At 44.0% G+C, this 22,226-nt stretch overlaps 3 protein-coding genes across 3 annotated transcripts in view; 1 reads left to right on the forward strand and 2 right to left on the reverse strand.

The window, feature by feature from the left end:
* Positions 1 to 601: 601 nt before the first annotated feature.
* Positions 602 to 5,183, forward strand: LOC118322936 (MAPK regulated corepressor interacting protein 2-like). Its single transcript, XM_035654800.1, has 5 exons — positions 602 to 1,024; positions 1,118 to 1,187; positions 1,730 to 1,869; positions 3,293 to 3,397; positions 4,778 to 5,183. The coding sequence occupies exons 1-5, from the start codon at positions 970 to 972 to the stop codon at positions 4,846 to 4,848; spliced, it is 441 nt and encodes a 146-aa protein (XP_035510693.1). The 5' UTR covers positions 602 to 969; the 3' UTR covers positions 4,849 to 5,183.
* Positions 5,184 to 5,280: 97 nt separating this feature from the next.
* trap1 (TNF receptor-associated protein 1) lies at positions 5,281 to 13,412 on the reverse strand. Its single transcript, XM_035654799.1, has 18 exons — positions 13,229 to 13,412; positions 11,854 to 12,024; positions 11,675 to 11,757; positions 11,431 to 11,571; positions 10,635 to 10,706; positions 10,379 to 10,539; positions 10,021 to 10,130; positions 9,849 to 9,922; positions 9,526 to 9,681; positions 9,161 to 9,281; positions 8,940 to 9,009; positions 8,692 to 8,839; positions 8,364 to 8,549; positions 7,934 to 8,072; positions 7,751 to 7,836; positions 7,435 to 7,580; positions 7,226 to 7,298; positions 5,281 to 6,303 (listed from the first exon to the last, which is right to left on the reverse strand). The coding sequence occupies exons 1-18, from the start codon at positions 13,329 to 13,331 to the stop codon at positions 6,202 to 6,204; spliced, it is 2,142 nt and encodes a 713-aa protein (XP_035510692.1). The 5' UTR covers positions 13,332 to 13,412; the 3' UTR covers positions 5,281 to 6,201.
* Positions 13,413 to 13,986: 574 nt separating this feature from the next.
* crebbpb (CREB binding protein b) overlaps positions 13,987 to 22,226 on the reverse strand; it is a gene marked incomplete in the record, with an annotated part of 29,857 nt that continues 21,617 nt past the window's right edge. The window contains 11 exon segments of the mRNA XM_035654494.1: positions 13,987 to 16,557; positions 16,560 to 17,340; positions 17,462 to 17,743; positions 18,055 to 18,216; positions 18,474 to 18,641; positions 19,467 to 19,632; positions 19,741 to 19,854; positions 19,960 to 20,106; positions 21,594 to 21,744; positions 21,844 to 21,911; positions 22,054 to 22,131. Coding sequence (XP_035510387.1) covers positions 14,996 to 16,557; positions 16,560 to 17,340; positions 17,462 to 17,743; positions 18,055 to 18,216; positions 18,474 to 18,641; positions 19,467 to 19,632; positions 19,741 to 19,854; positions 19,960 to 20,106; positions 21,594 to 21,744; positions 21,844 to 21,911; positions 22,054 to 22,131 — 3,679 coding nt within the window.

Consider the following 22,226-nt stretch of genomic DNA (forward strand, 5'->3'; position numbering starts at 1 on the left):
TGTCTGTGTCTGTACACCTGACCTCACCTGTGTGTGTGCTGTAAACAGAGACGTTGGGCAGATAGGGGCCACATGGAGAAGCAGACAAAAGACCCCCATTAAAAAGATTCTCATTCTACAAGTTGAACTCATGTGACAGTTTTTATTTGTATATTTTCTGGTTGCATTAAACAGAAACAGTCAAACAGATCATAACTTCACTGACCATTTCTAAAATAATTGACCTTGCTTATAGTTTTAGAAGGGAATTATAATTTCGGGGGGAATAAAATAACAGTGTAATTACGCAATTTCTTCACATTCCGGCGGTCTCGGGCTCCAGTGACCCCCCCGCTTCCCTTGAAGTCCTCCTGCGTCACAGATCTGATCCAGTCCCGGGACACTNNCCGGGACACTGTCTCTTTAAAGCGCCGAGGGAGGCGTGTCGGGACGTCGAGAAGTGGTGCGCTTTGGCGGTTGTGCGTGCAGTGTCTTATGAATGGCAGCCACTTTTACAGGTTATGTGACATTGTGGCAGCGCAGGACACCTCAACACCGAAGTGACTGACGTTAAGTGTGTGGACTCGGGGTGGGGGTACGGAAAGGGCAGGTGACAAGAGGAGAGGGGGGGGTTTGGGGGTGGTGGGGAGATGCGCCCCGGCTGCTGGTTTTACGCGGAGAGGAGCGAGGCGCATGGTTGTGCTCTCTGAGAGGTTACCAAACAGCCTGCCTGCTCTCATGTCAGCTCCGAGGATCTGCGCTGGCTTCAAACGGGCTCCCTGTGAGTGAAATCCAGCCCGATCATCTGAGGACGCGACTGACTTTTCCTTCACATCGCATTTTTTTATACGTCGCCAAAATCCCCGAGGAACGTGCTTAATTTGAAGTGCCTTTCCCGAGTAGGCCCGCTCCACCAGGACCGGTCTGGACTGAACCCTCAAAAAGTGCCAAACTCACAAGTTTACAGGGGACTTTTTTTTTTTTTTTTGCATGATGTACACAATTACAAGAGGTCCCAGCAAACTGGTCACCCAGCGACGGACAGGTGAGGTTACACACTCCAACACACACACGCACACAGATCCAACCAGATGTTCTGGTTGATCTTGTGATTTTTTTCTCTCTCTCTTATTCTTAGGCCCCACTCAGCAGCTTGACAACAAAATAAACGACTTCAAGCACAAACAAACCTCCTGGAGTATGCCTGGGTAAGTGTGCAACGTTTGGAGAGACACCCTTGTAATGAACAACCACCCACAGTGCCCCCCTTTGTGTGTGTGTCTGTCTGTGTGTGTCTGTCTGTGTGTGTGCGGTGCTTTTTCATGTGTGTCCTCTTATAACAATCTCAAAAAGACATCTACTTTTTTATATTTTTGCAGAGATCAGTCTCACTTGCTAGATGAATTGTGTCGGTTAAAGTGTGTGTTAGTGTAATGAATGGGGGTCCTGGCACCACCCCTGACGTCATCAGCTTGAGACGGGATGATTTATAACACACCTTCACACTGCGGCTTCCCCCAAAGGCCTTGGTCTGCCTGCTGGGCTGTTTTTCACGCCTCTGAACCAGCTGTGACCTTGTGGGAAGGCGAGGTGGCACATGTTCCTTCACTCAGCTGTTGCAATCCTACAACAACCGGCCTCGCTTGGATTTTAGGCCCAAACGCTCACACTTTGAGAAATGAGAGTTTAAAACATCAGACTGTTTGTGACATGCTGTTTCTTATTATTTTCTTCTTCTTACACCACCCAGCCTCCCCGCACCCAAGATAGTTTTCAACCGTCTGAACGGCAAGAAGTATCATCACCCAGCTCCGGCTGTCCCGGCAGACAACCAGCAGGAAGAGAGCTCCACCGCCGCGCACGAAGAAAACGCCACATTTCTCTACGACGGTGAGGGGGAAAACGATCAGACGGTCTAACTGGAAATGCGAGAGGATGAAACAACACTTTTCATTGTCTCGCTGTATCCTGGCACCCGTCCCTCCCCAGCTGTTTTGTGAATGACATTGTTTCACTATGAAGAGTTTATTTAAAAACTACTAACCAGCCTCCCCCCCCCACACCACCACGCCTGCCAGGCCTCACCCACACAGCTGCTCTGACACTGATAGCCACCTAGCAGAGAAAAACGCTCTCCCACCCACATAACATGCCCCTCATGACCCACGCTGAAGGCTTTCTGAAGCCCCGTTAAATGAGCTTTGGGGGGAAAGCCAACAGAACTCCTGACAGGGTTTTGTAGGGATCCTGGTGAAACTCCACTGACCCAGTTTTGAAGTTTCTTTTATAACACTCACTCTCTCATTCAGTCTTCGTTTGGCCCGCTTGGTCGCCCTTTCTGTGTCTTGTTGGTTGCTTGCCGTTGAAGCTCGGGCCACAGCGGCTCATAAACAACTCCAGTGACCTTGTCGTAGAGTGGACAAGGACACAAAGGAGGCCCAACCCTCCCCCCTCTGTTGGGAAAGAGTGCTGCTCAGGGTTTATTCATTCTCTTTCACTCTCTGAAATACCCCAGTGCACGATATACACAGGCGTATCCATTAGAAAAGGAAAGGCATGACCTGGAGGCAGCTCCCAGAGATAACATCAATACACACACACACACACACACACACGTGAGCAGTTCACATGCCGCATTATATGAAATACAAACGTTTGCCAAGAGTGGCTAGCCTTTTGAAGCAGTTGCCCTTGTGGACTTTACTTGTTTGACATTGTGGGTGTGACGCTGGGGTGCACAACTGGGACAGACAAGGACATTTGTTATTACCCTACTAATTACATTCTTAATATCATGTCCTTGGGTCCAGATTATCATTATGTTTTATTTCATTTTATGACAATACAAGGAGCCTGCACCACCACATATACAATGTTGTTGAAGCGTAGACTGATAGTTAATCAGAGGTGTAATAAAACAAGTTATCGACATACAGTTAAAGCTGCAGTTACAGATTATTTTTGCTTCAATAGTCATTGTGTAATCTGCTTCTTCCGATTAATCGATTAGTTGATTAATGGTTTATAAAACAACAAAAAACAGAGAAATTCCTGTCACAATTTCCTACATATTGAGGGTTTCTCTTGCAGTGCAGAGCCCAAATATATTTATTTTACTGTAATAAAAAGACCAGAAAAATCTAAATGATCACTTTTCAGGAGTTGGAGCCAACAAAAATGACATAGTTGATTATTCGATTATCAAAATACTTGGCAGTTAAATTTCTGTTGATCGACTTAATCGTTGCAGGTCTTCAAACAGTATAGGAGCTTAGAAGTATTAGTAGTACTGACTGAGTTGTTGTGTTTTCAGCCTGGCAGGAGGTGGTGCAGCAGGAGCAGGTGCCCAGTCAGAGGCCAGTGGAGGCCCAGGGAGCAGTCCACTACAAAGAAACCACTCCCAGCCCACACATGGACAGTGAGTACAGCTTCTCCTCCTTCTCACAGACAGTCCTCCTCACGCCGTCCTTCCTCGAGGTGCTCGCGTCTTCAGGGGAATTCATCTGCATTTTACTGGCTCATTTTAAAGGCTGAACTAAACACGATTTTCCTGTAAAAATATAGGGTCTACAACTAACTTGGACAGTAGCTTGCATTGGTTTGTGACAGACAGCCAACCAAGGATTAGTGGACCTGCTTCTGATCCTTCCAGCTGGAAGGAAGCTAGCAGAGGTCACGGGCCTGTCTCTCCTCATAGTCCAATGGGATGTGCCAACTCCGCAGACACATTTAGAAATACTAATTTAAGTTTTAAACTTGCCATATCAACCAAGATGATACGCATTTGTCAGTTCACATTAAAAACACAACATAAAATTCAATGCATGTGGGAAGATCGAGAGGGAATTTTAGATTGTGTTTAGTTTTAGATTTTTTTTCAAGTGCACATAATAATTATCTGCAGCCAGCACTGAAATCAAACATGTAGCCAACATGACAATTAAGTTATTTGAGGATATTTATTCTTTCTGTGCTTGATTTATATTTAGTTTGGTTCACTTTGTTCTCTTCATTTTGAAAGTGTGTCCCAGAAGCGGAGGTATGTGATCATGATGACATTAGCTGGACAGATGTGTTGCAGTTCCTTGTTTTGACCACTAGAGGGTGTTATGTACTTGTGATTCCCTGATACCTGCCAGACACTGTTAGTTTAACTTGAAATATCTGTATGTGTGGTGTATGTGAGACCAAAGAACACAGTGGCTATTGATAAGGTCTGTTAGTTTGCTTCTGATTATTTTATAATTATATATTTGTAATTTTATATATAAATATAAGAGCTAGCATGTCTGCTTTTGATGCTGATATGAACATAGCTGCCCGGGAGATGCCTTTACCAAAACAGCTGTTAAATAACTTGGTTATGGTTATACTGATGAGCTTTACATTTTACTATTAATAACAAGTTTAGTAGCCACACATTTAACATAGTGTTGCAGTTCATCACTGTGACCACTGGAGGGCAGTACTCATGATTGTAAATGGCCTTCAGTAAACTCCACCAAACACACAGTATCATAACAACACTTTCGGTCAAAACTATCAAAGTAAAATAATCAAAAACAACTCAAACGAGGAATGCCTTGATGCATTTCTATGTTAAATACACAGTCTAATTTATAATTAACTGATCCCATTTATGTTTTAAACATGAATTGCAACAAACAGAGTAGCAAAGTTTTCTCTACATTTTATCTTTCCAACTCATTTCTAGGGTGTAATGACCGTTTTAAGCCTCATATGGCAACAGCACAGCTACAGACTTCTAACCTCTTTAAATTCTTCCCTTTGTTTTTAGACTTTGTGCCCATAGATCTGGATGAATGGTGGGCCCAACGGTTCCTAGCCAATATAGACAAGCTGTCCTGACACTCTCCTGGGATTTGTGGATCTTGACGGACGGTCAGGAGGTGCGACCTGAAGCAGGATGGCTCACAGAGGAGAGGAAGCCTGGCAGGAGGTGTGATGGCTCAATATGCCCCAATGTGATTCAAATGGATGGACAGCACAGCGCTGGGACGCTTATATGGAAACCATATAAAATCACTTCACTTGAACTCAAGCCTCCATCCATCTCTCAATATTCAGTCTGTGACAGACTGGACACTGGAGGAAGATGGCACCTCAGAGTTGAGGTTTCTCTCGTCTTCATCACAACAGATGTCCTGTTACTTTGAAATGCAGTAAAATTGTATTTTCAAGAATCTTTGTATTGGTATCTTTTTAATTGACTCACCTTACTGGTAATGCACACAGGAAACCACCAACACCTCCATAAATTATTATACAGTATTCCAAATGCATTAGGCTCACTGTTACTTTAATACCAATGAAACCTATTGAGAATCCATATTTGACCACTGACAGTTGACAAGTCACATTTGCAGCATCTACCATACATTGATTGTGAAATTGTTCTTTTAATTTGACCCACATTTTCAGATATTCAGTTTTTTATATACCACAAAAAAAAAGTAACATACAACATACATAAAATATCAAATAATGTGGAAAAAAAGATATATTTTAGAGAGCTCATAAAAAAAGATAAAGTGGCAAACAATAACTGCTCTATTCAGCAGAGAGGACGTCTTTTAGTCTAACTGAAATGCAATAAGTTTATTATCACTTCAAAGCTCTAAAGCACACTTCAGAATAAAACTCCACATATCTTTAGCTGTTTCACATGGTAAGTTCAAGAGGATTTTGAAATGTGGTTCTAGAAATCACTCTGGCCTAACTTTTTAATGTTGCTCTCCCTCGTCATTGTTTGTGGCTCGTTAGCATCCACATTATTCAGGATGTGGTCAACACGGAGCCTGACACTTTATTTCCGCAGTTTATAACCAACCAGTTTTACACGCCAATGCCTGAAAGTTAGGTGTAAATGACTTTTATGACCACCCTCTTGATGGCACATATCCTCTAAATATTATTGACTGAACACAGAGCATAGAGACATAGAAGTTTACACTGAGAAGCTTTCAAAAGTTCATCTTCACTCCATCTGAGCTTTTTAAGCCTTTATGTGCTCTCCGTAAGGGGGGATGAAGTACTCCAGAGGGGAAAGGGATGTGATTTTATAGCTTCAGATGAACAAAGGCCTTGTAGTTGTCTTTAGAAACTGCAGTTCTCCACCTGTGTATGCCCTTCATCTTCAGTCTACAGGCCACTGTGATCATAACCATGTCAGTCTGAACTGTTCGTGTCTGTGAGTAGCTCTCAGTGCTTCTCCAGAGCTTTAGTCAGCAGATCATTCAGGCGGGAAATCATCGGTCGGGGATCATCATTCAGGCCTGCTGTGATCATGGCGTTGTCATAGATCTAAAAAATATAGATAAAGAGGAATGAATGTATAAAACTACGCTGAGAGACTTCAAGCAAATCAGCAAATCACTCTAAGAGACAATAATACCACAGATAAAACTGATTACATGCTGCCAGAACTGAAAGACAGGGGAGCTGGCACTCAAGTAATGCTCATAAACACTGAGGGGAGGTGCAGTCACCTGTAGTCTAATACCTCACATGGTAAATTCAGAATAATGTGCATTGCCACAACACTAATACCACTGATACAACAGACTCAGTACTCTGCAACTCTGAGTTTCTCTTTTTAACAGAAACACTGTTTTCATTCCCCAATTTATTCCAATCGCTTCTATTGTAAATAACTCAAGACTTCCTGCACATTTTTCAAAGTAAAAGCCAACCAGGAGTTGGAGGGATTATGTCTTGTGAGCTGCTAAAATGCTTTATTTATTATTTGAAGATTGTTTGCCTGCCTTTTTTGGACAGTTTAACAGCAAGGATGGAGACAGGAAATGTGGGGAGAGAGAGGGGGATGACATGCAACAAAAGGTCCCCAGCTGGAACTGAAGCGGCGACATTGCGGTTATATGGCTTGTGGAGGTAACCATTCGGCTACCAAGGCGCACTGAAATGCTTTTAAAGTGAAACATCTGTGCAGGAAATGTTGAGTTTCATTGCCAGTAATTTAACCGCGGTAAAAAAATATTTCATTTCTGGAAGGGACTGGAAATAATAAGTGAACAAAAACAGCATTTCTGTTGCACTGCTAAGATTTGTGCTGTGGAAACATCTTTAATTTATCAAGACAAAAAGCTAAACACAGAGGATGTTTATAACCAGTAAAATAAAACCGGAGTAGATCAGAAAACAATGAGGCCTTCTTACTAAAATATGATAACATAGGTTTTCCACACTTAGATCTAACCCACAGTACCTGCTCCAGTAGCAGTCCAGCCAGGTCTGAGTTTGCGTCCTTCAGTTCGTGCAACTTCTTAATCAGATCATGGCTAAAAAAAAAAAAAAAGTACAAGATAGTAAGAGCTGGACGTAACAACACATTATTTAAAGTAATAATACCATCATGTAAAATCCATCCCACCACACACACACACACACACACACACACACATCTCTCTCTCTTACCCTGCATTGATCTCCAGCGTGGGCTGCAGTATCTGAGCTCTCTCCTCAGGGGTGCGAGCCAGCTGCTGTGTGCGGAGGAAGTGGCGGGCAGCACCCATCTCCAGCACTGTGATCATAGCCGGGTGGGTGTCCAACCGGGGAGTCAGCTGGAGGCCAGATGAGAAAATAGACATTTTTCAGGTCAGTTAACATGAAATATGAGAACGCCTTTAAAACTTCTGACATGAAAAAAGAATTACACAACTGTCAGGAAAAAAAATACATGCATACACACTTTATGAACGACAAGAAACCATCCTAGAAAATTCAGCCTTACCTTTATGTTGGTGACTCGGGGGCCCAAGGCATTCTTCATCCAGGACATCAGGTCGTCAGCCTGCTCCTGTGTCAGACGCTCAGTGGCTGCAGAGGAGGAAAAGCAATAAAGGAGAGTCAGGACCGCAGACATGACGGCGAGAGTTGGCAGCATGAACTGCGGATACGAGAGAGAGGAGCAGACCGGGTTTGCTGTCCTCGTACTTCTCCTCCTTGTAGTGATCCACGACGATGTCGGTCTCCGCTGAGATCATCTTCTTCTGGTCAAACTCCCGGAGGTGGAGCAGGGTCAGCTCATCGAACTGCTCGTAGCAGAACAGCACCTGCACATACAGGAGAGACGCACGTCAAACTCCCGCTGCAGTCTCTTTTATTCTGACTTTTATAAAATAATCATGATAAACAGAAGGAGGATCAGTACAACCATTAAAACATAGCTATAGCAAGAAAACAATACTAGACAAGTTAGTTAGTCGAAACAGCATAATATATACAGTACACACACACAACAGAGAGAGAGAAGCATGGTAATACGTATGCAAATCAGCGTTTGACTGCAGGTTTTAACTTCTCAGCTCACATCACATTAGTTCGGATCATCACCACCCTCTCACCTCCATGTCCTTCTGTTTCATGGCCTCAAAGTAGGGGGAGTGCTCTGCAAGATGGCGGTTGGGGGCGCACAGGTAGTAGATGTTGCGTGTGCCAGCCTTCATGCGGGAGGCGTACTCCATCAGATTGGTCTGCTGGCCGGCCGGCAGAGCGGAGGACTCAAACCTCAACAGCTTTGCGATATCCTCCTGTACAGAGACAGCATGGAGATCAAGACACCACGTTTCTTAAACGTTTCTTAAGCAGACCAAATGTTCATGACATTTTGAAGAAAACTGTGGAAAAGTTGTTTCTATTTTCGTAGCTTTTTCCCCCTCCAAGCAAGGTCACCTTGACGTCTTGTTCCTGGGTGGTGACGATGCCCTCCCTCATGAAAAGGCCGTAGTGCTCAAAGAACGTGTTGTACTTCTCTGGATCCTTCTTGCTCTGGTCCAGCAGGAAGCGGATCACCCTCTGCTGCAAAACGTCACGAAGCTTCCTGAAGCCAGAGGTAATGATACGAAAATGAATCAGTGGATCATTAATGGAGTGAAGTTCATTTTTGACTAAATAAACTGTAGATTTGGGGGTTTCTGTACCTGATGAGGGCGCTCTCCTGCAGCAACTCTCTGCTCAGATTCAGCGGTATGTCCTCACTGTCCACCACACCTGCGCGCACACACACACACACACACACATTTAGCTCAGGATGGAAATTTCAACACTATTTTTTCCTTCACTTCATAGAATCATGCATGTAAAAGCTGAGTAGAAGATGTTAAAACGAGCAGCAGGTGGAGGCACTGGGGAGGATGCAGACCTCGGAGGAAGCGCAGCCACTTGGGCAGAATGTCGGTCGCTTTGGTCTGGATCAGGACCTTCCTGCTGTACAGAGCCACACTGGAGCCCATCTCCCTGCTCACGTCGAACATGCTCGGCTTCTGTTGACAAATAAACTCTTCTTAACAAACTTCTTTTAACTCACTACCACTGAAAATATTATCATAAGTTACCATTATTTTAGGATTTGTTCAGGAGTGGAAATATTCCCTTCATATTGGCTGGTGAAATTTATGCTCAGCTATACACTGAAGCATTTCAAATAAAGCTTTAAGTGTAAACGCTGGGTGTGCGCACAAACACATTACACACAAACAAAAGGACAACCAGTCCTGAGCTCCTCACCGTCTCAGGGACGTAGAAGATGCTTCGGATGTTGAGTGGGGCGTCGGCGCGGTAGTGCAGCGTGTAGCGGGGCTTGTCATAGGCATCAGCGACGTAGCGGTAAAACTCCTCGTGCTGCCAGTCACTAATCTCCTTAGGCTCCATCATCCACAAGGCCTGATGGGAGGTCAAACAACAATAAATAAAGCCGACAACGACCAAACAAATACCACATGTACAAATTGAAAGTGATGCCTAACTCACTTCAGACTGCATAATTAACAGACTCAGATTTTCAATACAAGTGACAGGTTCAATCTTTGCACTCGATCGCTGAGGCTCACCTGCAGAGTGTTGAGCCTCCGTCCGTTCAGGAAGATGGGGAAGCTGACAAAGTTGCTGTACTTTGTTACAACCTCTGGAAGAGATACAACAGCTTGTAATCACGTGTAGTGATGCACCAATGTGTTTTATCACCGCGGTTACAGTCACTGAAGCAGTGTCAGCCGGTCATACCTTTAACTCTGTCCTCAGAGGAGAACTCCTTGCAGTCGTCTTTGAGGTGCAGTACAATCTTTGTTCCCTGTTGAACGCCGCTGGCTTCAGCGATCTCAAAAACCCCAGAGCTGAGGAGGACAACAACAAAGAAGGTCTGAGGTTAAGATGAGATAAGATAAACGATAAGATTTCATTCGTCCCACACTGGGGACATGAACTCACTACATTTCACAGATATACGTCTACACTCTTCGTTCTGCTGTACAACAGAATCACACTACAATTCTCTTTGGTCTACTCTTGTGGCTGAAGTACAAGACTTTCATTCCTGGCTTTCATCCTCATCTCATCCTTTCCTCTCATCCCTTCCTCTCACCCGTCTGAGGACCACTTGTAACCGGGTGCGCCGGGCTCGGCGGACTGGGAGTAGACGTCAACGCGGTCGGCCACCATGAAGGAGGAGTAGAATCCAACCCCGAACTGACCAATGATGGTGCTGCTGGCCTCCGCCTGGTTCTGCAGAGCATCTAAAAACGCCTGTGGCGTGGGGACGAGACCATTATTATTATAGAATAGTTGTTGTTTTTTTTGCATTGACACTCTAGTTGAGTGTGTGGATGAAAATCAGTCACCTTGGAGCCGGAGCGGGCGATAGTCCCCAGGTTGGCAACCAGCTCCTCTTGGTTCATCCCCACTCCTGTGTCCTGTTAGAGTACAGAGACAGTCACTCATAGTTATCCCCAGTTAACATAGCTTGTTGTATAATATATTTATCCACCAGGTGGCAATCTATATCAAAAACAGACTAAGAACCAGAGTCCACCAGAAGCACTTTATCACTGCAGTAATCTGGTTCTTCCTTGCATTTCTACTGTACTTTACAAACCAGTACATTCTGGATATACCCAAATTAAAAGGGGAACAGTGGGACAGACTATATGTTTCAATGGAAGAACTCATACGGATATTTATATGGAGTTTATGGTTTTCTTTGTCCGTTTTCAAGAGCAGAGAACGACTGTAGTTTTCTGGCAGTACTTTCTGCCATCATTACAAACTCTGCTTCCTCTGAATGGCCTTTAATGGTCAAAATAGTGGCGAGGGCTTGGACATTTTTGTATGTACAACAAGCATTCATATCTTTTAAAGTAGTGGTTCGTCGATACTGAGGCTATAGCAAAATGCTGTACTGTTGTTGCTTTTGTTGCCAAAATCTAACCCCAGGAATTCAACAGGGAAAACAAAAGCAGAACCCGTGACAATGGTTACACATTGAACTTCATTCCTGCAGTGGAACAGGTCTATAATGTTGCATGTTCAACCAAAAATCAACATGGGGACGAAATAACAACACACAAAACGGTCAAAACGAATACCTATCCAACACAATTCATGCAGGCTGCACATCTTTACACATTATGGTTATACCTGAATGGTGAAGGTGCCCTTAGCACCATCGGTCTGCAGGTGGATCTCCATCTGAGCCGTTTCACCACCTGCCGAGACCAGTTTGTGGCGCAGTTTTTCCAGAGCGTCACTGCCGTTGGAGATCAGCTCCCTGATGAACACCTGGTGGGATGTAGAGGAGCGAATGAATGGGCCGGATAAGAATGGTTATAGTTTACAAACTGAAATGTGGCTCTAGCTAAGTCGTAGACTCTTTCCCTCTTACCTCCTTCTCTGAGTACAAAGACCTGGCGACAATGTCCAGCAGCTTTTTTGTCTCAGCCTGAAATTCATGTTTGGAGAAGCTACCTGCATGGAACAACATTCAGATGATGTTAAATGAAGAAATGATGAGCTATGTGCCGTATCATTCAGGGAGAGTTATGTCTGCAGCCGTTACAGCACCTTGTACAGACTCTGTATCACTGATGATGGTGTGAAGAGGCTCCTCTTCAGGCTCTTTCTCGGCCTCCTGGGTGCTGTAGAAAGACTGCTGGCTGAAGCTGAGGCAGGACCGCTGGGAGCTCCACACTCTGGGCCGACTGCTCCATCTCTGCTGCTGTGCAACCTGCAAGCCTGATGACAGGAGGAGTCAGCAGGTGGGGTTTGCTTCACAAAACAGCTGTTGCATTGACATTTTAGTCTTTTTGGATGCCTTACAAAAGGGCTTTCACTAACCAAGAACCTCTATTCTATATATATAAAAAGTTAAAAGTAAAGAATAAGACACATTTATCAGATGACTCCCTCTTACTTACGCCAAAGTACAGGAGAAACCGTTATGACCAGCTGTTAATCGTGTGATTATCGACATGTATATTCAGAACCACAATGACAAAGAGCTATGCATGGAGAGAGATTGCAAACACACTCAATACCAGCCTAGTTTTTGTCATTTCCACCACTGAGAGATACAAAGCAAGAGTGCTTTATCTTTATCTTTAAAAGAGGTTTTTAGCACAAACTCCTGGGCTTTCTAGGTGAGCAGAGGTGGAGGGACAATATTGCAAAGAGGGAATTTTGTGCTACAGTGACTGCTGCTTTGGTACCCTTTTGATTTGAACTCAGACTCCTGAAACCTCATATTAGCTTCAGCTGAACTTTATAAAGCACTGATGCACAGAGCAACTGAATCTCTTCACAGCAAGTAAGGAAATAAAAGTTATTACAGCAATATCAATAACTCTCTGGTGGTCTCCAGGCAGGGGTTACTCTACAACCTGTCTGATAATTACAGCGAGTGAGTGAAGTCCTCTACTGTGAAGAGACAGTGAGGACTCTGTAATGAGCAATACAGCGCTCTTCCAGGAATATCTCTTCTTTATTATTGATAATAATAATGATATAATCATAATATATGAATCATATAATGTATGAATGGTTAGTTCAGTCAACATAGTCTATAATAGTTCAGTCTGATGTAATAACGTCGTAATAACAACGTAACAATGTTAGTTTTTAGGTTTTAATCTTTGGTTTTTATTTATTTAATTTAGTTATTTTATTATATTTTGCATTTTATTGTTTTTACTGTATACATTTCTTAGCCTTTATTCATGGTCACGTGAAGCACTTTTGGGCTGCATGTTTGTATGAAAGGTGCTATAAATAAATAAATACATAAATATTATAAATATATATATATATAGTTTACAGTCATCAGTATCTGTCGGTAACAGTTGAGCTACCGGACACACCGGGCCGGTAAATGAAGCGTTTAACCGCAACACAGTTCACATGATGTAGTGGCTGTCAACTAACCCGGGTTAGACTAACTCACCTCCAGTGACGGAGCGCGAGACGGCTCGGCTGCTCAGCCCTCGTGCACATGACACGAGCTGTGAACCGAGAGCGAACCGGGCGAGCGCGAGGCACCGGGACATGATGACGGAGGAGAAGAAACCGGGTCGACCGACGGAGGGGACACACGCTGAGCGACGGTGGTACGGGAAGGACCGGTCGACTGCGCCGTCTAATGACGTCAGCAGGGGCGTCCATCGCGCCGCCTGATGAGAACCGGAAACTGTCCCGTTTAATTTGTGAATCATCGCGTGTGAAAAATAAAAATAGTGAATGGTTTTCGTTTTCGTTTTATTCGCATTAGAAGCTTACTAATCGTATCTGCACCGGTTTGTGCGTCATCTGTTTATTTGTTAGCCCCCTTTATTACATGACATGAATTCATTTAAGTTATTAATTCGCCCTTCAAGGTCAAACTGTGGCAACGACAGAAAAACACAAATTATTTAAAATTATGTAAATAAGTTTGTCATATTATTGCGGACTAAAGCTGAAAAGATTATCCGATTAATTTATTATTCCAGAATATTTTTCAATTTTATTTATTTCTATGTGAAGCTGAAGCTCTTCGTTGCCTTATAGTACACAGAATCACTTGGGATCGGACAAAAAGACATCATCTTGGGCTCTAGGAAATTGTGATGGAATAATTGAGAAAAAGTCTGCTGAATAATAATGAAAATAATTCTACTGCTGACCACAACAGAGTTCTCTCCAAACAGAAAATTAGAAGCAGAGTCTGTGGCACACAGGTTTATTTAACAATATGGTATATAAGTACGAAATGAGCCATTTGAACCAGTTTGTACAGTGATTTCATTCTTATTTTCTGCATATTTACAGTACTGTCTAGCTGCATGATTTACATTAGAGAACAGTTCATCATCAATTCAAGTTAAATGCAAGAGAGAAAATGATGCACAAAACTCTCTGAACACAAATCAGCAGTCAAACAAGTCGATTTCCCACCACAGACAAAAGAGGTTCAGGATTTAATAAGAATTTCTTTAGACTGAGGGGGAAACAAAGCAATTTTTTAAACATTTGCAAGACAATTTCTGGGCCCAAGCCAGTAAAAAGAACATTCCAGCAACTGTGAACATTAACAAGCTTCAATGCAGGTTTCTCTTACACCTGCCTTTTGTGTTTGGGTGTGTGCAATAGTTCCTAGATCTATACAAATACGTTAATCTCCCATAGACTCTGCAAAGAGGAAAGAAATTAAGGCTTTCCCAAAGGCAGTCCTTTTGAAAAATGGCATATTAGAATAAATTAGCCAGGAACAGCGAAACTGAGCAAGAGGTGAAACCTGGCAAAAAATTCCCAGACAAATAATTTTACAGTCTTCTCAACACAAATACGATATTAATTTGCAAAGGTACAAAATAAAAAAAATTGAATAATAAAATGAAATATTTTTTGTTTTGAGAAGTTTTGTTAAAAAAGTCAATACCAGAGCATAACAAATGAAAAACAAATTAAAACAACACAAAGACCAGAGCATCTTCTTGCATGACTGGTCTGAACCAAAAATATATTCTTTGTGTCTTTGTTGTCTTCTTTTCAACAGCAATTTTTAAATCACTCTGTGTTGGAAGAAAAAAGCAGTCCCTTGGTTTAAGGAAAGTTCACAGTCTGTAGGCCTCATATGACTCATTTGTTTGTAATTCTTTAAGCTTTTTACATCAGCAAGTACAAAAATTTCTCAGCTGAAAACAGAACAAGGCCTTTCTTCTGTCACGAAATGCTACAATCCTTCAACAAATTTCTCCAGCGTGTCTCCCGTCGTGTCACCCACCATACCCATGTCATTACTCAACCCCCCTCTGTTTGGTGTGTTAAGTTGCGGGAGCATGGCACTCTGCTCCGGTGTGCCCATGTGTCCTTGCTCCATGGGGCCTGACATGGGGCCTCCAAGGCTGGGGTGGGGAGAGCTGGAGTGGAGGGCGCCGTGCTGAGGTGAGGGCTGTATCCGCGGGGAGGGACTGGAATGCGGGGGCTGCTGCGAAGGCGGACGGGGCGATTGCACTGGGGCTGGGGAGCGTACTTGGTTGCCCAGGGTGTTTGCCATTGTCTGGCCAGGTAAGTGAGCCCCTCCCTGGGCTTGGCCTTGGAGCATGTGGGGTTGTGGACTCATTGAGTTAGCCTGCGCTGGAGAGCCCATCTGCTGCTTTAACATCTGCTGCTGTTGTTGCTGCTGAAGCATGCGCTGCTGGAGAAGGTTCTGGGGCCCATCCATGCCCATGCCAGGTTGGCCCATTTGGGACGTGGGTGGGAGCTGTCCCATGGGGCCCCCACCTCCTTGCATAACCATTTGCTGCTGCATACGGAGTTGGGAGTAGCTTGCTGGCCCTGGCTGCTGCTGCGGGAACTGACCATGGCCCTGAGGCATGCCTCCCTGCTGCTGCTGCTGCTGCTGCTGCTGCTGCTGCTGCATTTGCTGCATCCTGAGCAGCTGCTGTCTGCGGTACAGTTGGGAATTGCCGTTTTGAGCAACATTCATCATCTGGCCTTGGGGGCCCATGGTTGCCATGCCCTGGGACCCCGCCTGCTGAGGAGGCTGCTGCTGAGGTGCCATCCCTGGCCTCTGCACTTGGTTTGCAATGGCAGCAATGGCCTGCATTCCTGCCTGGGTCCCCAGCATGGCCTGTGGGTTCTGCTGCTGCCCCTGCTGCTGTTGCTGTGGCTGGTTCGCCTGGTACTTTGCTGTCCTCTGTTTAATGAAGGCGGCCATGAGGTGGGGGTTAGACTTAAGGATGTTAAGGACCTGCTGTTGCTGCTGGGGAGAGCTGGGAGATTTGAGGGTGCGCAGTAATTCCTGCAGGGCACTCGGGGCAATGTTGCCCGGTATCCCCCGTGGCATGTTATGCTGCTGCGGTGTCATGCCCTGTTGTGAGGTCCCCTGGGGAGGCATGACACCAGGCATATTGAGAGCATGTGGCTGGGGCATTATGGGCCTCTGCATGAGCTGGGGCTGCTGGGGCATGGGATTTCCCTGAGCCTGCTGTGGGGGCATAGGGCCTTGTTGAGGGGGGACCTGCGGCAGATGACCCTGGGGATTCTGCATTGGATTCTGCATCCCTGGACCCCACTGGCCCTGCTGCATAGTCTGCATCACCTGGGGGCCCCGTGGCCCCTGCATCATCTGCATCTGGCCCTGCATGGGCCCCATCATTCGTGAGTTGTTCATGGACATCCCATTCATGGCATAATTCTGCTGCTGATGCCTCACCTTGGCTGCCATCTCAATCTGTTGGGCCACCTTCCTGGCTGCAAGCATGGGCTGTTGTTGCTGTTGCTGCTGCTTGTTTGCTGTTGCTGTTGTTGTTGATGTTGCTGTTGTTGTTGCTGCTGATGTGGTGGCTGAGGCGGCTGTTGGTGTGGCATGTTATGCAGAGGTGACTGCTGCTGATGGTGAGGTGATGACTGAGGACCTGGTTTGCCCTGCGGTACTGGTGTTGGGGGCTGACTGTTGCGGCCATTATTGGGGAAGCCTTGGGCAATATTGGCAGGGTTTGGTGTCTGCTGTTGTTGGGGCTGGTTGGGCATGGGCTGGGGGGTCTGGGGTGTATTAGGCTGCTGTACAGAGTTGGGGGTGTCAGGGGCAGCTGAGGTAGGTGGAGACGGCATGGGCATACCCCTACCAGCCATGGTGGCCATTCTGCGGCGCATCATTTGAGCCTGCTGGAGCCTATGCTGCAGCTGCTGCTGGCGGAGTTTGTGCTTGATGTTGAGACAGAAGGGAACGGGACACTTGTTCTCCTGACAGTGCTTGGCGTGATAACAACATAAAGCGATGAGCTGCTTGCACACAGGGCAGCCACCATTGGTCTTGCGCTTGCAGCCCTTGGTGTGTTGAACCACCCTCTTCATCTTCTGGCATGAAGGCAAAGAGCAGTTGGCATTGCGGCACTGGCAGGCGTGGACCAAGGACTGGATGCAGCGCTGGATGCTGAGACGTCGGCTTTCCTGAGGGCTCTTGGAGGCCTCTCCACCCTGACCATTGCTGTCATCGTCTATACCCAGGCCCCACTTCACCATCTGGTGCTCATGGCCCTTAGCGTTGTAGCAGTTAATGCATAGGTCGTAGTCCTGAGGTAAAAAAAAAAAAAAACACATTAAGGTTAATTCAAGATTTAATTGAATAAAATTCAAATTCCAAACTGATACACACATATATACGTTTCAAAACAAATCTGTAAAGTGACACTACCTCGCAGACGGTGCAGTGCCAGCGAGTCTCAACGTGGTGCTTGCACTCGTTGCAGGTGTACACAAAGCGGTCCTGGCCCTGATTGTGCAGCTCTACCAACATACACATTGTGCTCCATTTGCACCTCCTCAGTGAGCTGAACTCCCAGTGCTTGTCCCTGGCCAAAGTCAAAAAGGCATCACGGCCATCCATCAGGTCACAGGTCAACATAGGGTCGGGGTCCATAATGGGTGGCAGGGTGTTAATGACTGGCCCGGCATGGAGATGGATAACAAAAAACACCTGAAAGTAGAATAGAGGGGAAAATGTGTCAGTTAATTTAAAGCAGAGCCAAAGTATGCTGTAACAAATTCCCAACTCCCAGTCCATTCCCATGTAGGAGGCAAAGAGCCAATGGGTCCCGCTGTGTGCTTGTGTCCTTATGTGCCTAGATGTACAATAAGTGTCAGAAAGAACCTGTTCTGTGCAATTACTTGATCAAACATGTCAACTTACCAGTTAGGCTTAAGAATATATATATATTTTTTTTAACCTTAAAATGTTGGAAATGGACTGTGAAAACAAAATCTGTTATAGTTGGTAAGGTTTCCCACCTCCTTATGTTTCTCCATCGTTGCGTAGAGTTTCTGGGACAGATCATTGGCTACATTCGGCATCCCAGGCTTTTTCTTATTGGCTCGGCTGACGCTGCTCTTATTTTTGTTGGTTTTCTTGTTGTTCTTCTTTTTGGCATTCTTGCTGTCAGCTTGGGCTCCCTTGAAATGGATGGACACGAATGTTTAGAGAAGCAGCAATTGCACAACAGGCAAGATGAGGTTATGCAATTAAGCTGAGTGGTTAAACAATGGCTGAGTGACTAGTGAAAGCTTTTATGTAATGAGGACTTGAGGATGATAAAAATCTGGGGTAAAAAAGAGGCCTAAGCACCAGGCTGTTGATTTTGGCATAACAAGAACATTCCTTCTATAAAACCCATTTCAAAATGCTAAATCCACCTATCCATCTAACTCACCTCTGTCGTCTCAGAGGAGGCAGTGTTCTCCTCCTTCTTTCTCTCCTCCTCCTCCTGCTCTAGCTCCTTGATGCTCTCCTCCAGCACATTAGGCCAAAAGTCACCCTCAAAGTACGGCAGCTCATAGGCACTGGTCAGCCTGTCTTCTGTCGCCTGCTTGAAGATATCCTGAACACAGACATGCAAAAGACTTCCATCAGGCCAGACAGTAACACGTTTCTTAAAGATAATGTCTGCAAGTTTCATTAAATTGAATTTAAGACAAATTAAATGAGAGGTCATGTTTCCACAAACATGAATATTCAAAAACTGGGGGGGGGCGATGGCTACTTGAGCATACTTTTTAAATAATTTGAAATATGAACTATATATTGTCTAAAAATTGTTATCATAATTTGTGCAATTATCTATACCCACGCTGTACACTTGTGGATTGGACACAGTGGCGGACAAATGCCGTTTGTCTTGTCAGTGAGACAGAAATAATGATTTGAAGTAAATTAGTACTCTGGTTTGTAGACAAAATTCATATTGGTCCAGTGTGTGGGATTAAGTGGCATTTAACGCTATAGTTGCAGGTTGCAACTCACTCCCTTCCATTCCAAGCACGGGGTACGAACAATGTGAACTGTAGAAACATGGCAGTTTAATGTACATTGTCTGCATATAATTATTCTAAGGAAACGAAAACGATTCTTATTTTCAGGTGATTATACACTAATGAAAACTTTTAGAACACCATGGATATTATGTTCAATTTGTGCCAATAGATCCTCCTAAATGTTACACACTGTTAACACAATCGATATGTCTAGTAAAGTAGTTTAAATTTATATGTCCACCATATTGGCCAGTTTTTGTTTTGTTTTTCTGTAGGGTTTTAGGAATCTGACTGACAGCTCATCAGAACTGACACACAGACTTAGAGTTCTACCTGGTGGCAAAGTTGTTAACTATAACAGAAAATCTTGAGAGACAGAATAATTTTCAGACCTTGTAATCATGTAAGATCCTCTCAGCGAAAGCCTTGTCCAGCATCTTTCTGTACCACTCTTGGAGCCTCTTGGGCTTGGGGATCTTCTGGTCAGCAGGGTGGCAGTGGAAAATGTAGTCATCTCCTTCACTGGGTGGGCAGGCCCAGATGTGACCTGTCACATACCTGAGGGCGACAAGACTCATCAGCTCACTTAGCACTTGCTGGAATGATGTACAGTATTCGCTGGAAGGGTGTAAAACACTACACTGTATAAAACTACTTTTAACTCACCCCAGTTTCTTCACATACTCCAGGTAGCCTATTAAGATCTCATGGTACACTGCAGTCCTTAGCAAACGTGGTTTGAAGAAGTGAATACTGTCGAGGTATGATATGTAAACCCGTCTGCAAAGTAAATAAGGATAATTTAATCAGAGGGCAACACACAAAAAATACCAAAATGGAGAAAAACTTGATACTGGAGTTTGTTTTGTTTGTTTGTCGTTTTACCTGGTATTTGGAAAGGGGCACTCTGAGCCGTACTCCTGGACGTGCATGCCGAAGAAACAAACATCCACCCCGTCTATTTCTTCAAATGCAAAAAGTGCTTTGGTTCTGTAAGGGAAGCTTTCCACCATCTCGCCTGAGTCCACAAACCTGTGGAAAGCACAGTAATTTTACAAACTGCTTTTTAAAACTAAACTTGAACAATTTACTTTTTTTTAATATAGAGGATGGAAGAAGGAATTATTTTGCAAATTCCGACGACACTGTTCAATATTGCAATGACGATATGACTTGCATTATATGAACAAATATTGAAGAGTTCACATCAGGTATGTAGTTCCTATGTCAGCATTTTAAATAAAATTAGATGTTTCTAGAGCAGCAACTTTAAGTCAGGATAAAAACTTAATATCTCACTGGAAACAAATCTAAAATGTAGTTATCATCATACTGTCCTCTGTCTCTCCTTGCACGGTACACTGGTAGAAAGGGGAGGAGCTGGTTTGTCTCAGCCAGCAGCTCAGTTGAAAACAAGAATTTGCCAGATTTTAAGATACGTGGCAAAATAAACTAAACAGACGACATGCAGCTTTCATTTTGGTAGCAATCCGCTAATCGCAGTGCTTGTGTAAAACCTAGCAGAGGTAGATGAGAGAAATCGAACGGAGCGGATATGGCTTCTCAACAGGTTTACATGTTTATTCTTGTTGAACAGTGCATTGATGAAGTACCTCCTTTTTACAACTGGTTTTATTGCATTTCCTTCCAGTAAGGACTATAGTTGTCGTCCACGTGGACTCTCTAATCAGCTGTTTTCACTGTTTGTGTATGCGTGCCTGTGTGTGTGTGTGTGTGTGTGGAGGAGCTCAGCCCTAACACACAGCAGACAGAGAGGCTGCAGCACCATAATAAATACTCCGCTCTTTATCTTCAGGGCCTGTTTAATACCCGATTTCTGAACCTAAAATGATTTTGCTTATTCATCGCGTTTCAGGTAGTCTTTTACGCTGTGTTTATTGCGCATGTTCAAAATATGATTTATTGCTCAGCAATACAATATATTATTTTTGACAGCAAACCACAGGTAAATTTTTAGTGCAGTGCATTTACATTCTTCCACCATTAGAGAGTCAGCACAACACAATGGAGATACATGTGGAGGAGGTCAGTACTGAACACATTTAAAACCATTGTCTAGGAGTTTTAGATGCTGATTATATATTCGTAACATCCCAGGTTTGAGTCCAGCTGGCACCTTTACTTCTTGTCATCCCTTCTCTGCCCTTATTCTCCATCACCTCTAAACTGTGTTATCAAATTGAGGCAAAAATTCCCCCAAAACAATACTTAGTGAGAGCATGGCTTTGTGATGTGGAAAGTTGTTTTTCAATTCCTTCTGTCACTATTGTAGACATCTTTATTCAATTTTGAAGACTCTAGCATGTATATCAAATGCACATCTCTCTCCTGGTTTGTTCCTCAGATGAAAAATGTTCTAAAGTGGTATGTGGTGGAGTTTCCAGCTGTGCTTGCAGTAACAAAGCAGCCACACAATTATTACTAGCAAGTTATTCTAATATTTAACTGCAATCAGACATCAAGAGAGACACACTTTGATCAGCAGGTGAGAACCTTACCTAGACTTCATGCCAGGCTTTATCTCCACATTTTTGTCAGAGCTGGCCACCACTCGCACAAACACCTCACCGGCCTCTGGGTGGTTCTGCCTTTTCAAGTACTTATTCACTCTGTCCTCAATATACGTCCCCAACCTCGTAGACTGCAACCCTTTACGAACACAAAAAATGAATATTAATTCAGGTTTTTACACAGACTTCTACAAGTTGAATTAAATTAACTGTTGTTTTACTACAACATGTAACTTACTTTTGGCTGAAAACTTGTTCTCCTTTCTTGTTTTGCCAGACTTCTTCAGACAGTTGTCACAGATAAATCTAAAAGAAGAAAGATCAAACTATAGTTTAGTGTCAACATACAGTAAGTCTGGTAAATATAAATTCCTGCTGAATTAATTCTGTTAAGGTCAAACATGGACCGTATATGCTTAAAAGGCAATAGAGCCATAGCTAGACTTACCCTGATGGCCAAATGACATCGTAGTGCAGCACACAGATCTGATGCATCTTTCGTCCACAGTCTTTACATTCAACAAACCTGCAACAACAGACATTTGTTTTTTCTGTGCTTGTCTTTGCAAAAAGTTGTAAAAAAGCATCACAGCCATCATATACACGAGATATATAGATATA

This window comes from Morone saxatilis, unplaced genomic scaffold (genome assembly GCF_004916995.1).
Source record: "Morone saxatilis isolate NCDOM2014 unplaced genomic scaffold, NCSU_SB_2.0 Contig14, whole genome shotgun sequence".
NCBI lineage: Eukaryota > Metazoa > Chordata > Actinopteri > Moronidae > Morone > Morone saxatilis.